General features: G+C 45.7%; 1 protein-coding gene across 1 annotated transcript in view; it reads left to right on the top strand.

Moving 5' to 3' along the window:
* The window catches only part of ADGRB2 (adhesion G protein-coupled receptor B2), a 1067283-nt gene that overhangs the window by 953428 nt on the left and 96709 nt on the right, over positions 1 to 17146 (top strand). The window contains exons 25-26 of the mRNA XM_078680649.1: positions 701 to 779; positions 1771 to 2420. Of these exons, the coding sequence (XP_078536775.1) occupies positions 701 to 779; positions 1771 to 2420 (729 nt within the window). The remainder of the gene's footprint in view (positions 1 to 700; positions 780 to 1770; positions 2421 to 17146) is intronic.

Below are 17146 nucleotides of genomic sequence, written 5' to 3'. Positions count from 1 at the left end.
TTACAACGCAAGTCGTTACCACAACTTGTGCTGTTGGGTGCCAGACTTAGGAATAGTAAGATTTACTATTCCAACTCCAGCCTGCGTACAGTAGGGAAGGTGTTGGAATAGTAAATCTACTATTCCTTAGTCTAGAGCGCCCTCCAGCGCAAGTCTTGGTAACGACTTGCGTTGTAAAAGACGCGTCGTAATGGCACCGCGGTGTTTTGACCGCGTTGTGAAGGATGTTTACCGGCAGGCAGTAGTGCAGGAATGGAGGTTAGCTGTCCCTTGCAGACCCCCATCCAAGCCAATCACAAGGGTAGCAAATTGTGACTCGACCAATTAATATTAATTATGCGGGTTGTTTTCTGGCCATCTGCATATGTACAATTTGCATTGTGACCTATTAGTTCACAAGTCTGAATGCGAATTACAATTACAATCCCAAACAAGTTAATGTGTAAACTACATGTGCCTGGTTTGCCATTGGGAATAGTTAGTACCTTCCTTATTTTCTTATTTATCGCTCTGGTTCTTTATCCCTATTTTAGCTTAGCTCTTTTTTCTCCTTAAAATGTCTCTTGAGTTTCATCTGTGACATAAATCTACCTTATCTGCATCTGTGAGCCTGACTCAAGCCTCAATTTTTCGCATCACTGACTCACATTTTTTTTTCCCAAACTGATTTTTCACTCTCCTCCTTCCAATGTCATTATAGACAGATTTTGAGAAGGATGTTGACCTGGCTTGCCAGACGGTTGAGAAGACATCTTGGTATACAGCTCACGGTGAAACAGGTAATGTTACCTCAGCCTCTGTGGGCGGCTTTCTTCTTTTCCTTTTTTGGGGTTTTGCATGAAAAGCTGGTGGGCATTAGCTGCCCCTTTTTGAAAGTTGCTTCTAAACATGTCGGGCTTTTTGTGTTTCAGTAGCATATGCCCATGTTGTCTGTGCCTCAGTCAGACTACCTTTAATTTGGAAAGAAAGTGGTAGTCTAAGGAGATGGAAAATGTAAGCTGATACTTACTTTTTTATTTATATACAAACCGCTTGATGTGGTGTTGTGTTTAATTATTATTTCATAATTACAGTTGATCCCTTCCTTTGCCTCGTAAGATTAGAAGGCTGAAACAGCCTTACCACTGCTAAAGTCTGCCCTTCTAGTTAACAATGTTTCTGAAGATGATACCTCAACAAATTGAGATATCTAGAAACCATTACGTTCTCACCCATTAGATCAAGATTCCTAAATGTCCTTACACTTGTGCTACCTGGGTGGACCCTCCCCTAGTGTTGGGATATCCTGCTCTTATGAACAAGCTCTTATGTTTTGCCAAAAACCTTATATACTTGCATATGTCGGCAATGGCTTGACTTTCTCTGTTTGCACAATATTTTACTGTCATGTAACTACTTTTCAGGAAATTTAATACAATAATGGTACTGTTATGTTATCCGTTATGATTAATGGCAATTGTTTAGATATCCTGTATGTTGTTAAAATCAAAATTAAATAACAACAAAACATGGTAAGGCCTTTTTCTGCACATAGGATGTATGAATTGGTTGATGGTGCAGAATGAAAAAGCAGCCTGTAGAAGTCTATTTTTTCTTTTCACAAATTCAGATTCCCCTCAGCCTGTGCCTGTAGAGCATTCATTGGGAGTCTTAATTTCTACTGCATCTTTGCCTTACCATGTATGTGCTTGATAAGAGGGCTTTTTGGAGATAATTGATTGTGAATCCTTATACTGCGCCTATTACTGAAACTCTCTTCTCTTGTTACAGTCCTTTTCAAAGAGGTGAACATGTGCAACCCTGCTACAATTACAGGATCAATGTCGCGTATCTCCCTGGATGACGAGGATACTAAACTGAGCAGTGGAATGGAGACCATGAGCTTCTCTGCCCTTCCAGGGAATATACAAACAATGGGCAGTATTAGGGTGCAAGTTCCCAAGATCACCCATAATACCATGAAAGGACTAAATGAATTAAATGATCAACCATCCAAGAAGGATGTAAACTTGGATCCACGTGGCCCTCTCTATCTATGCACCGAGAGCAACATGCGTCCAAGGGAGTATGGGTGGATGAGGTCAATGGAACAGCCCATGGAAAGCGAGTACATGGTACTACCCAGGAGAACATCCAGCCTCAAACCCTTCTCTAGAAATGAGGCCAAGCTCAACATCAAAATGGAGGATTTGGGCAAGGGGCGCCAGCTATCAGAATCTGAAGGGTACCCAAGTTTTGTCTCTATGGACCACATTAATGTGAACTTAAATCAGCCATATGGGACAGCCAAACATCCCTATGGGCTGCAGTTCAAGCAGCAGCCCACAGTGAGGCAGATTATATCCTCAGAATCTAATGAGAGGAGTCGGACTATGCCGCGTACCGTCCCTGGCTCTTCCATGACACCGGGGTCTTTAGAGGTGAGTTTCACACCTGATTGTTTACATATGGGAGGTGTCTGTCATGCATGTCAATAAGCCAAGAAATGACAATCTAAAATATTTTACTTCTTGAAATCTAGGTGATTGTTCATTGAAGAGGGATACAGAACAAGTAGCACCCATATTAAGGATTGAAAGACAATCTGGTGATTTCTAGTGTCTTTCATAGACAAAAATGGGAAGGATAATCTTTTTGCCACCGTAAGCATTTGAATAAATGTTATTGGTTAGAGGAAGAGGAGAACACGTTTTTTGGGCGTTATAAGGAAGTTCCTTCTTTATTAGCAGCTTTTAGTAAAATGTACAAAACCACAACTGTCTCTCTCTAAGACATATAAGAAAATGTTCTGTTTAAAAAAAGCAGCTACCTACCACTGTATAGATACAGTGTGTAACACTTTTTAGTTCTCAGCTACAGGCAGCTTGAACCAATAGCTGAAGACCAATTGTTTTAAAAAACATATGCTTAGTGTGGTCTTTGAGGCAGCCCGTCGCAATTGATTGAATGGTCTTGTTGAATGCCTCACTTCCCTGCTCCTGATTCAGTGGCTTTCCGCCATGGTATGCACCACTGTGGCCAACGCCTGCTGCGCACAGTTGAAGGCCTTGCACAGCGGGGATCGGTCTCACTCTGAGGGTGGGATGCAGGGCTGGTCCACTTGAAGCAACTCCTGCTTCTCTGGGCTGCACTCCATTGTGCAGAAAGGTTGGGCTCCCTGGAGGACTGTGCGCCATGTTTTGCTATCTAGCATGGAAGAGCCAAGAGCAATGTGCAGCAGAATTTGACTGCATGCCAAGGGTTGGGCACAGCCAATGGCCAACCGCAGTGGGGGCTGGCTGCCCATGGTTTGTTGGGAGCAGGGAAATGTTATATGCAAATGCAATGCTTAGTGTAAGAAATTGGATTATTTAATTATTGCTTTGGGTCACTATGCATCACATGGAATATTCACAACTCTTGTCTGGCTGAACCCGTGAAACCACTACATTATCCCAAGCTCAACCCCTTATTAGCAAAGGCACAGAGTAGCCAATCTTAGCAAAGTGTAATGTGTAAAGTATTTGTACATTACCAAAACAGTAATAAAGTTGAAAAGCGAAACAATAAAAATCCCACAGAAAATTATAGCAAAATTAGTAACATTTTATAAACATCATTATGCCAAAATGACAAAAATCCATTAAGGGGAAACAAAGGTATGATTTTTTTGAATGTTTTAAGTTGGAATAGCACGGAGAAGCATAAACTACCAATGATAATCAATGGTCACGGTAGACTGGGATCTAGACAGCCGCGGCCATAGTGGGAGTACCAGCCGGGCGGTGACGTGGGGAGGGGGAAAGTCAGTGTGGGGGTAGTAATGTATGGATTACGGACTTTAAAAGGTAAGTAAACATAAAAATAAATCATACGAATTTCGTTGCACACACTGCATCGCATTTGGTGATGCAGTGTGTGCAACGAAATTCGTTTTATTTATTTTTATGTTTACTTACCTTTTAAGGTCCGTAATCCATACATTACTACCCCCCACCCTGCCCCTCCCCCTCCCACTCCCCACGACACCGCCCGGCCAGTACTCCCACTACCGGCGCTGCTAGATCTAGGCACAAATTTACGCCCACCTAGATAAAACGAAGGTCGGATATACCAATCAGGTTCATCCTGATCTAAGATTTTACCTTCTGACTTCAATCATTTAAGTCCCGTGCCACCACAGGAGTACACTTCCAAACCCCCCCATGACCACAGGGGTCGGATTTAGAGACTGTCATAGTGTAAGACAGAGGACAAACTGAATGGCCAAGTCCAGGCCCAGTTGCCACTGTTTAGCTGGGCAGTTGGAGGAAAAGGCTGAATTGGCACGAGTCTTTCCGCAGACAGCCATTGTCCTCTCAATGGCTGTCTGCGGAAAGACAGGTTGAAGATGTTCAACCAGGCCCTGGTCTTATCTGCCCTTGACCCTGGAGGCTGGATGTGGTTACGCTTTACCCGCAGGACTTTTATTTCCACATGTCTGTCCTGCAAACCCACAGGCGTTATCTGGTCTCAGTAGGTCCTAAGTATTTTCAGTAAACTCTACTCCCTTTTGTCTTACCAGTGCCACCTTGATTGTTCTCGAAAATGATGATTGGGATAGCAGCACATCTTCAGAGGCCAGGGATTCCAGTCTTCCCTACCTCGACGACTAACTGCTGAAGGTGGGTTTGCCCCAGGCAGGCAGCACTTACCTCTAGCCTACGGCAAACCCCCTGACATCTTTGGGGTTCTCTATCAATATCCCAAAGTCACACCTGAGCATCTGCTCCCCTTCATGAGAGCCATTCTGAATACGGTTCAGTTCCCAGCCCATCCCCTGGAGGGGAGAGTCCAAGACATTGGACCTATGATCTGATATTTCATCCTCTGTCCTGGATCTCTGAGAGGATGACTCTGAGGCTGCTGGGACTGATGGCCTCCTGCATCTTGCTGGTTAAGCATATGCAGCCTCTGCAGTGGGATCTGTAGTCTCAGTGGGCACAAACCCGGGGAGATTTTTCCAATATGGCCCAGATTTCAGAGGAGATTGAAAAAGATCTGCAGTGGTGGCTGTGGGAACAAAAATGGGTTAGTGGTGCATCCTTCTCCTTATCCAACCCAGAACTCACAGTAGTGACCAAATTATCGCATCTGAATAGGGGAGACCTTGTGGAAGAGGTGTAGATTAGACGCTTCTGGTCTTTGGTGGACACCAGGCTTTATATCAACCTTCTGGATCTGAGACCCTCCACTTGGCATTGAAAGCTTTCCTCCCCACCATCAAAGGAAAGCTGGTACAGGTGTTCACAGACATCATCACTGCCATGTGGTATCACAATTATCAGGATGGGGTGGGGTCATTGACCCTATCCCACTAGGCTTTGCGTCTTTGAACATATCTAGATTGCCAAGGACTTTTTTTGGTGACACACTACCTGGTGGGCTCTCTGCACTCCAAAGCGGTTGAACTAAGCTGTGAAAACCTTGCAGATCACGAATGGCAGTTACAGATGGAGGTCTTTTCACAAATGGGAAGAGCCCTGGCTCAATGTTTTTGCCACAGAGAATGCACAATGTCTCCACTTTTGCACAGTGACATTTCCAAGGTTTCACTTACTCTGAAACGCGTTCTGCTTACAGTGGAACTCAAGACTCTTCTACACCATCCTGCCTATACCTCTACAGCCCAGAGTTCTAAAGATGATCAGGATGACTGGGCCAAGTCTTCCTAGTGGCCCTGGTTTGGGCACATACAGCTAGATTCATCATGCTCATTTGCGCTCGCAAAGGGCCAGATTCTGAGAATCTGGCCCTTTGCGAGTGCAAATTTTGCATTTGGGATTCATCATCCCAAATGCAAAATTTGCTAATAAAGAATTCGCACATTTGCGAGGAATAGCATTGAAGGAATCTCTATTTGAGATTCCTTAAATGCAATTCATTAACCATTTTTACATTGCGAATTCGCAATTTTTGGTCGCTATTTACCACGAAGTCTGACTTCGTGGTAAATAGCGAAAAAATAGAAAAAAGCACATTAGTGCATTTTTTTCAATTGCATGTTACACACACACATGTCCTTTGGACATGTGTGTGCGCAACACCTGTGTAAATTTGCCTATCAGGGGTGCTACAGGGTGTCCTTTGGACACCCCTGGCACCCTTGAATTCGCATCCTTATTTGCGATTAGCTAATTGCTAATCGCAAACAAGGAATAACTTCCCATTCATTCCTATGGGCCTGTAGGCCCATACATGAATCCCGTTTTGCGAGTCTGTAATAGCGATTCCTTATGAAGGGTCTTTGATGAATCTAGCAGATAGTGTGTTGTATCCCTGAGTATTTGCCCTTCAATCAGGCTGCCTCTTTTGGAAGATCTTCTGTCATAGCAGCAAGGCTGAGTTCTGCACCCAAACTTGGCCAACCTACACCTCCATGCATAGAGATTGAGCGGCAACAGTTGGGTGGTTTCGATCTTCCTCCTGAAGTTGTTGTCATTTTCGTAGTCAGCCATCCCTCAAAACTAATCAGTATCCCACTAAGGGTACTGCTATGGCCTCTTCTTTACCATTATTTTGTTACTTGGGAGCCAGGGAGATTCCTGTCTGGTTTTATTGGTAATTGTCCATTACTATAGGTGCCAAAGACTTTAAACACTGATCTGAACCCAATCCAGAATTGCAACTATCTTGTGTTTACTACATCCTGCTCACTTCATCCAGTAAAACAGCATAATCACTCCTGTTTGCCAGCATGCAAACACGCTCTAAATGGGGCACAGCAGGTCACTGGGCAGTTCAGCTAACCCCTCTTCTCTCTCCAACACCCAAAATGGCCTATACCTTCTCTAGCAAAGCCTGTCTGACTGAAAGTAGGGGAGACAACCATATTTCACCACCACTAACTATGCCGTCCATGGCGACCAGCTCTGTGAGCTCTGCTCTTCAGACAGTCCAAAGTTGGATAGCTGGTAAAAAAACTAAAAACTATCAGCTTCTTTATTTGACAAGGTACTGAATCATATCACCAGCAATTGCAACCTTTGCCCTCTCCTTTGTCTGTTTACATTGATTCTGTCTTAGAAGTCATGAAAGCAATAACTAAGATCCTAGACAGTATTTTACTATAGCTATAAAACAATGAAAAAGACTTAAGCTGAGCGTACACCACATCATGTCAGGTAATTCGACATCTGAGTTTGTTGCTGGTTACACAGGGTTGGTGCCTGGTTTCTTAAAGCATTCCCCTCTAATTCTACATCATCATATGATATAATCAAGGAAGATTAGACTATTGCCTTTAAAGCTCAATAACTGCTTCTTGCCCATCTATAAGGACAGGCTGACTGATGAGCTGCAGCCGCCTGACTAGCTGAAGCAATCAATGTTGTCCTGAAACCCTCGACCTCTGTGCATCTCCAGCCTGTGCCATCCATCTCTGAGTCCTGCATTGAAGCACAGGTTCACCTCTCCTGAAACCTGTCAAAGAACTATCACCAGCTATGAACATATGCACACCTGAACCATATATCACACATTTTACAACGTGTGGCCCTTTTCCCATAGAGCAATTACATAAAAACATTCACTGCCTATATAGGTATAATGAAACCACAACATCTTAACTAACCACTCATCCTGTCGTAAAAGCCCCTAATGAGAATATGCCATTAGTCCTGTAACACCAGGTATGGAAGATAAGGGCTCGGTTAAGGGCTTTTTTTGTCTGCAACAAAAATCTTGGAAAGTTATGCAGATTTTACAAAAAAGGGGGAACAATACAAACCAAACCTAGGGGTCAACTAATTGTTATCCCATCTTTAATAGTCAACCCAAAAAGTCAGAGTGTACCCACATCCACACTATTGCCCAGTGACTATTGCATGAGGCAAGGAGGAAGACCATTCAGTACCTTTGGCTCCCTATTGCCCTTGGCACATTGACTACCACATGGTCCTCCTCAAATGCATCCCACTAAAGCACGCCATGGAGGTTGTTTCAGATGTAAATATTTTATCTCCTGACAGGTTATGAACAGAAATGTATGTTATGTTATGTTATGTTATTAAGTCATTTATTGAGCGCACTAACACTGATTAGTTTCTTGGCGCTAAGTTTGACAGTAACACAACGAAGGTGAGAGAAGAAGATTAAAACGCCTGTCTGAAAAGCCAGGTCTTCAGTGCTTTCCGAAAAGGTAAAAGATCTTGGCAGAACCGGATTTCCAGTGGAAAGGTGTTCCATAAGCAGGGGGCAAGTGTTGCAAACCTACGTCCGCCAGAGCGTTTAAGTTTGAAAGGGGGGTCTGAAGAAGGCCTAGGTGGAGTGAACGAAGGTTGCGGGAGGGAACATATCTGGTGATCAATTGATTGATGAATTTAGGGCTTCTGCCATGCAGTGATTTAAAAATCATACAACCTGCTTTGAAGGTACAGCGTTGTATGATCGGGAGCCAGTGCAATTTAATGAGAAGGGGGGTCCCTGCCTGCCACCTTGGTTGCTTCAAGATTATCCTAGCAGCATAGTTCTGTACCATCTGGAGACGCTTGAGTAGATAGCTTGGGAGACCCAAGTAGATGGCATTCGCATAGTCCAGATGGGACAGAACAGTGGCGATCACAACCTGGGTAATAGCTTCAAGCGTTAGTAGTCGCCGAACCTTCCTGATTTTCTTCAGCTGGTAAAAACATTTGGAGACCACCTGGCCCACTTGTGCCTTTAGTGAGAGGTCACTGTCCACAATGACTCCAAGCGCTTTGGCTGATGGTGATGGTTGCGGAGCTTGACCCAGATCTGAGGGCCAATAGTGAGGACCCCAGTACTTAGCACTAACCCCAGTCAGTACCAGTTCGGTTGTACCCGGATTTAATTTCAGTTGATTTTGATCCATCCAGGATTTAATGAACCTCATGGTTGACTGGAAGTGACTGACGGATTTTTCAGAGTTGTCAACGGTGAAGAGTAACTGCAGCTCATCTGCATAATTAAATACTCTCACCTGTTTGTCCCTCAAGGTTTGTATCAGGGGGAGTATGTATATATTAAAAAGATGAGGTGACAAGGAAGAACCCTGTGGCACTCCGCATGGGATAGGCTGTTTAACACCGGTTAGGTCCCCCAGGCGCACTGCCTGGGAGCGGTCCTCCAAAAAGGACCTCAACCAGCAGGCCGCCGTGCCCTGAATGCTGACCTGCTCGACACGGTCGACCAAGATGTTGTGGTCGACCGTGTCGAACGCGGCCGACAGATCCAGGAGCACCAGGGCCTGGGGAGAGCGCCTGTCTGCACAGTCTCGGAGTGTGTCCAACACTGCGGTGACCACTGCCTCCGTTGAGTGTGCAGGCCGAAATCCAGCCTGATGAGGGTCAAGGCAGGAAGACCCCTCCAAAAAGTTAGAGAGGATTTTCGCCACGTGTGCCTCTAGAATTTTTGCCAGGTAAGGCAACAAGGAGATGTATACCCTTACTACCTAAATCAAAGAACGATCGGGGGCCCTTGAAGTCCGTAAAATAGATTTGACCCCCACTTATATCTCTGAGGGTCACTACGATATCTTGAACAGAATCAATCTGCTGCGTCTCCTTCTACATTTTTCAGATTTCAGTAAGCTAATATCTAGTGTTACCTGATAGAGACTTCTAGCTACAGATTTCTTACCTTAGAATATTCCTCGTGAGTCAGACTGAATCTGAAAACCTTTTCAAGCAGAACCGCCGTGCACCAGTAGTTGGTGTTGTTTGGCTCCACGTCGGCGGCATCCGCGCTGGAAGTGATATGCGAGGGAGCCTTTGTAGGCGCCTACCACAGCACGCTGACATCAGTTCTTTTCTCTTCACCCAGTCAGCATAGATCTGGAGAGAGCTATAGCCAATAATTTTTTTGACTGACTTTTTTTTCGACATTTTTCTGAGCTTTTTTTCAAGACCTTGTCTCCCAGTGTGCATAGGGATGGCTCTCAATAAATCAGTGGGTTTTAAGCCTTGTGGTTTGTGACACAGACAGATGTCTGTGACAGACCCCCATCTAGGCTGTCTCTGGTTCTTGGAGCAGGACCACAACATCAAGACTTGTGAGGACTGCCACGCCATGTATCCGAAGGCACTGAAGAAACACTCAGAACACTCCCTGAAGCTCTTGGTCACCCAATTCTAGTCAACTCTTATGAAGTCATTCCAGGCGCTTGTCTTCATGTTCAATGTTGTTGGGCAATTCTCAGAAGAAATATAAGAAGTATAAGAAGTTCAAGCACTCTTGGACTCCTGCTCACCAGTCCAAGTCTTCAGACTAGGCACTGGAACAACTCTGGGTCCGCACCACGCCTCTCCATGTTTCCTGGAGACGGAGATACCTCTGCCGAACTCTGTGAGTTTTGTGAGGACATGCACCACATTTTTGGGTGAGCCGTCCCTTCTGGTTTGCTTTTGGGCCCAGAGGGTTCGGAAGTGCTCCTGCTGGATTTCCGCTGGCAGATCTGCCCTTGGAGACAGTTGGGTCCCTTAGATTCTGTATTTGATCCAACAGAGCCCTGCCCTCGAGACCATGACCATCCACCAAGTTCATTGCAGCTATGTCATTCCCGGAGCTGCCAGCACTCCTCAGCGGTGCCAACCCCATCATCATACCTTCTCCAATACGGATCAGCATCACCTGATGCTGATTAGAGACCCAGCCAGAACCACACCATCCAAGTTGGAACTAATGCCTCCATTTTGTGACAGGCCTGGAGAGGAGTATGATTTGGGGAGATCAGAGGATACCGATGGCTATAAATCCCTTGATGAGACTGATGAAATCTAGTATGAGGAACTTGTGAATGCCAATGGTCTGGACACCTCATCAGACACTGGCCTGGTCTCTCCTCCTAATGTGGGAGCAAGGAGCCTCATTTACTATGGTGGTCCACAGGACAACTGAGATCCTGGACCTTCAGCAGCTCTTGGTTGCAATAAAAAAATGTTTTGACAGACGTGCATCAGTCTTGGAGTCTCCTCCTCAGAACACCTTCTCACCTTTAATGAAGCAGTCACTGATGCCCACCTACATTGCCCTGTTCACTTAGACCCAGCTTTCCTCACCCAGCAGCCCACCCAAGAGAGCATAGTTGTCCAGGCCTCCACCTTCAAGGTTAACCCTGGTTCTTTCCCTACCTCACTACCTTATAGGAAATCCGCAAGGCTTGACACATTTGGAAAGAGAATGTTTTCTTCCGCCAGCCTAGTACTTCAGTCAGTGAACACTTCATGCCTTTTGGGCTGATACACCCACACAGTTTGTGATACTGGTTGCTATGTGCTGCTCATGGTCTCTCAGGAGGCCTAAGCCATACTGTCACAGGCTATTGCATCTGGCAGAGAAGCAGCAAAGTTCACTATTCGCTATGGGCTGGGCACAATGACTTGCTTGGCAGAGAGATTGCTTCATCAGTGACATTCAGATGCCATGTCTAGCAGAGATCCACTGGCTTTGCAGGGGATGTCCAGGCATGCCCTTTGATGTCACCCTCCTCTTTGGCGAAGAAGAAGATTCAGCTCTGGGGCACTTTAAGAACAGTTGGGCTACTGTCATGTCCTTGGGCCTCTCCATGGCTCCCAACCAACCCCATTCGACCAACAACATCCATTTCTGCCCAGCCACCAAGGCCAACAAGATTCCCAGTCCTTCTGTGGCTGCGGACGTGGTTCGCACAAGCCCTGCGGGACAACCAGCCAGAGGTCAATCCAGTTTGCCATCCCACAGGCATCCGCAACCTTAGCTTCCAAACCACTGTTAGCTTGCAATCACTGTACCACCACGGACACCCAGTAGGCGTCAGGATCCCCAATCACCATAACATAGGACAAGTGGGTACTTCCCATCATCCATCTGGGTTACCCCATCCCCTTTCTGGAAACCCTGCCACCATCTTTTGAGCAGCTGATGTTGGATCACCTCTCCTTGCTCTGTCAGGAAGTCCAGGCTCTTTTGGCCAAAAGAGCCATATAGAGGGAACCAGCATCAGAAGTAGGTTGTAGTTGCTATTCCTGGTACTTTCTGATGCCCAAAAAGGTCAGAGGCCTCTGCCCTATTCCAGACCTGTGCCCCGTCAACTTCTTTTGCAGAAGGAAAAATTCAAAATGTTCACATTAGCTCGGGTTCTGTCAGCCCTGGACTCTGGAGACTGGATGGTAGCACTGGACATGCACAGTGCCTTTTTCCATGTTATTGTCCTTTCCGCCCACAGTCGTGACTACAGCTCACGGTGGGCCTCAAGCATTATCAGCTTGCTGTGTTCCCCTTTGATCTTACCATCACCCCTCGGTGGTCATTAATGTGATGGTGGTGGTTGCAGCACATCTGAAGAGGCCTGGGGTTTCAGTCTTCTCCTACCTCGATGACTGGCTGTTGAAGTCAGGCATTTGCTGTGGTTCACTATAAACGTGCCAAAGTCTCACCTGACTCCCTTCAGCCACTCTCTTTTATCCAAGATGTACTGGATATAGGGCAGTTTTGGGCCTATCCTCTAGAAAGGCGAGTCTAGGGTTTCAGCCTCTGTCCTGGATTTCTGTGAGACAGACTCTGAGGCTGCTGGGCCTCATTGCCTACTGCATCTTGCTGGTGGGTACAGCATTAGGGGAATTTCTCCGACTTGGTCCAGATCTCGGAGGAAACTTTAAAAAACCTAAAGTGGTGGCTGTCGAAACAATACTGGGTCAGTGGCAGACTCCTCTCGCTTCCCAACCAAAGTTAACTATAGTGACCGGTGCATCACTGCTAGGCTGAGATGGCAATTTGGGGCGAGGCAGACATCAGAGGACTCTGGTCTCCAGTGGAGTCTCAGGTCCACATCAACTTGCTGGAGCTGAGAGAGTTCCAACTAGCTTTGAAAACCTTTCTTCCTTCTATCGAGGGAAAGCTGGTTCAGGTGCTTACAGACAACACCACAGGTGTGGGGTACAGAGACCAAAGAGACCGTGGTAGTGTTTTGGATCCTCTGTCTGGATATGGCTGGAACATCAGGGCATTTCCCTGGTGGTTCAACATCTGGTGGGTTCTCTGCACACCAGAGCAGACAAACTCCCCCATCGATGCCTAGTGGCTCAGGAGTGGTGTCTCCATCTAGAGTGGTGCAAAGTCTTTTCACAGATTGGGTAGATTTCTTAGTCACCTCGAAAAATGCACAATGTCAACATTTCTGTGTACTGGATTTTCCAAGGTGGCTCTCACTCAGAGACATTATTTGTTTCGAGTGAAGCTCAGGCATCCTGCACACCTTTCAGCTGAAACTACTCCTGCCCAGAGATCTCAAGAAGATCAGGAATGACCGAGCTTAAGTCTTCCTTGTGGCTTCGGATTGGGCACGGAGAGTTTGGTGTCCTGAATTCCTGAACATGAGCTCAATGTTTGTTCTCTCTTTGGCCCTGCAAGTCTTTGCTCTGGGCACTAATGAGGTATATCTTTCAGCTATATTTGCTTTCATGTGGTGGCCCTATCCACCCTCCTTGTTCAAGTTACCTGTTGTCACTCGCTTTCTAAAAGGACTCCAATACATTCCCCACGGGGTCCTGAACCCGGTTCTAACTTTCCTGATGTGCGCACTCTTTAATCCCTTACAAAATCTTTCTCTACGATTATTAACAATCAAAACTGCTTTTCTTGTGGCCATTACATTGTCCAGGAGGGTTAGTTAACTGCAAGCACTTTCTGTGCACCCTCTTTATACTACATTCTACCCTGACAAACTGATGTTAAAAACTTGTGCCTCCTTTCTCCTGTAAGTAGTGAAACATTTTCATGTAGGCAAGAACAACACCATGTCTACCTGTTTTGCTCCACTTCACCTTTCCAAAGAAGAAAAGACTCACCCACTGGAGAGCGTTGTCATTGTACATTGGTACCAGAGAGTTCCAGGTGGATGATCAACTCTTTGTTGGGTATGTTAGAGCAAGGAAAGGAAAGGCCATGCAGAAATGGACTATCCTATGGTGGACTGTACTCTGCATAAAATCGGCTAGGCATTGGCCAAGAAGCAACTTCCTGAGGGCTTGTGCCCTCATTCTACCAAAGCTGCAGCAACTGCGTTAGCTTGTGGAATCCCAGTCCTGGACTTCTGTTTTGTTGCAATGTGGGCATCTCTGCACACCTTTACAAAGCACTACTGCCTGGACAGTCAGGTCTGTCATGACAGACATTTTGCCCGCTCAGTCCTGCAGGACTTTTTAGTCTAATCTGTTCGCAAACCCACCCCTGTGGAGGTATTGCTTGGTTATCTTTTCTAAGGTAAGGAATCTGTGGCTAGAAGTCCCTGTCAGATGAACAAGTTACTTACCTTCAGTAACACATTATCTGGTAGAGACTCTATCTAGCCACAGATTCCTTGCTGACCATACCGTCCTCCCCTATCTGCGAATGGATTTCTCCTTATAGGGTAGCCCTTATAAGGTCCTTAGCGTCTGCATACTGGTGCATGAGCAAACTTCATGGCTCCACGTTTCTGGCATAAAAATGTTGCAAAAAGCAACTGATGTCAGCACGCTGGGGTTGTGCCTTTATAGACACTTAGACACTACACACATCACTTTTGATGTGGCCGGAACAGAGCTCAACAATGCCACCAACCGGTGCTCAGAGGTACTGCTCGAAAAGTTTCCGGATGAAGTCTGATGGCTGAGGAATATTAAATGGTAAGAAATCAATGGCTAGATAGTCTCTACCAGATAATTCAGTCTTCTTGCCAGTCACATTTCAAAACACAGTGATCTTGGGTCACAGTGAATCAACAAGAGTAGGTTGGATGACCATCCTCCCGTGTACTGCTTTACGGGCCCAGAGGTCACTACTGAGCAACGCTGGAATATTGGTAACAAAAGTTCCACTCAAAAAGTACCAGTTCTTTGATTGATTCCTCAACAGCTTTTCTCGTCATCATAACAGTGTATTAGAAGGCAGACCAGTTAAGCTATCTAAATGCTTGACTAATGGTAAGGGCCCTGAGGCCTTAATAGCCCCAAAATTTCCCATGATAAGTTCTAACATTTGTAGTAATAACAACTTCTGGAGTGCAACTGGGAAATACTCTTGCGCAAATCACTGTATAAACCCTAATACAACGTCCAGTAACTCAGCATTAGCAGTACTTTCACATGTCATTCAACCACTGACCTAATTTAAGAAACGCAGTACCTATGATGTCAAATTATTAAACGGGAATGTGACTCATACAACCTGCATGAAGTGAACTAGTGTGAGTTTATCGACACGCGCCATAACTGTGCATTCTAGGAAACCTGGGCTGTAATCCCCCTGGCCTAGATCGGACTATGCTTGCTTTAATGTTCCTGCTGTAAAGACCTCGGGTGAACTGTCCATTTGGATTTACATTTCATTGAACTGCCAGATTAGTGTTAACAATTCTGATCACCCTGCTCTTGACTTTTCACTCTGATCTACACATCTCACTCTTTAATGTATACTGCAGAAGTCCATCCCCTCTCCAGGAGAAGCTGCATACATGCTAGAGACCCTCAAGCATGCTATATATACTCAGAACACAGACTTGAGAACTAATCATAATTAAATGGTTATCATTGCATGGGTCTTTAATGCTTGTTTCAAATGGCACGAAGATTACTATAATGCGATTGAGCATGAAATGGCAATGGGAATCCCACCACTAAAGGAGTTACCTGACAGGAGCAGGGAGCCATTTAGCTCTGATGACTCGTTGGCACAGCCTTCGTACTTGTAATGGGAGATCCGAGTCAGTCGGATACGCCCTGGCAGCCAACCTTCAACAATGGCTATTCTAAATATATGATAGATTATTTAAACATATATCACTTGGGCGTAATGTGTTATATGCACACTGAAATATGGCCAGCAAGCACTCATGATTCACTGGTACTCTCATCCTTGAAATCAATTCCCATTTCACCCTCAGTACCATAGATTGCAATGTCTTTGATCTGGACATATTTGTCGGAGGCTGAAGTGACATGAAGTCTTACCATTGATATCCACTGCTCTACAAGATGCTTTAGCCCAAGTAGGAATCAACCCTTCTTGCCACAGAAAATTGTGAATTATATTGCACCTATTATCCAGGCCAGAGGTCTTCAAACTTTTTTGCTCTGAGCCCTCCTCCTCACCCAAAATATTTTGAAGTCGGGCCCCCCATTTTATGGAAAGATTTGGGGGAGTGGGAGAGGTAGGGTTGAGCTCAGAGGGTGGTCTCATGAGTTCATTTTAGGAGCACATTTTCAGTTGCTCATATTCCAGAGTTAATGTGAGATATAAAAGGGCAAACAAACTGAACTAGAAGAAAACACCACTCGGTAATTGAGGTGGTGTGAGCCCCTTACACTCTTGGGTCCCAATGCAACTGCACGTTCTGCATTAATGAACTGTGACAGACAATGTCCTGGCTGTGGTTGGTCACCAGGTAATGCCCCGGCCACTCTATTGAATAGGGGAGTGGGCAATGTGAAGCATCTCTGCCTGCTTTTAAACACCAGATCAGTGCGTAGACATGCTCAGGAGATCTTTGATCTCCTTGTTACTGAAAAACCATTATGTCTGATGCTGACAGAGACATGGCTAGGGGATCTGTCCAATCCTGATATCGCCTCAGCAATCCCTCCTGAATATAATATTTTTAGGCAAGATAGATTGGAGGGGAGGAGGTGTGGCACTTGTGGTGAGTACACTCGCCGCCTGTTCTATTATCCCTATAGATGCTATTACAGGATCTGAATCCCTTGCCTTCACTATTGCATTGGCTCTTAAAGGACTGTTAGTTTATAGACCCCCCGGACCGGCTGGATCTTTCTTCGATGAGCTGCAGTCAGCAATTTCGGCGCTGGCTTTGAGAGCTGAGCACTGTCTGTTGGTTGGAGATTTTAACTTCCATATGGATGAGGGAGAGGACCCCGATACGATCAAACTGATCGATATCGCGGCCCCCCTTGGTCTTGTCCCTTACCTCTTTGGCCCAACACATGATAGGGGCCACACCCTGGATCAGGTCTTTTCTACGTCCCCCTTAGAGGGGATAGCACTTCTACCGGTGCTTTGGTCTGATCATAGGCTGGCCAAATTTTATGTGCCGGGCTCAGAGAAACCATCTAGCACTGCTCTTAGACAGCAGGGTCTAGCATCTAGGGCATATCACCGGGTGACCCCAGAGATGCTAGCTCAGGCATCTCTTGAC

This window comes from Lissotriton helveticus, chromosome 3_1 (genome assembly GCF_964261635.1).
Source record: "Lissotriton helveticus chromosome 3_1, aLisHel1.1, whole genome shotgun sequence".
Lineage (NCBI taxonomy): Eukaryota > Metazoa > Chordata > Amphibia > Caudata > Salamandridae > Lissotriton > Lissotriton helveticus.
This window is presented reverse-complemented; position numbering and strand designations above follow the sequence as displayed.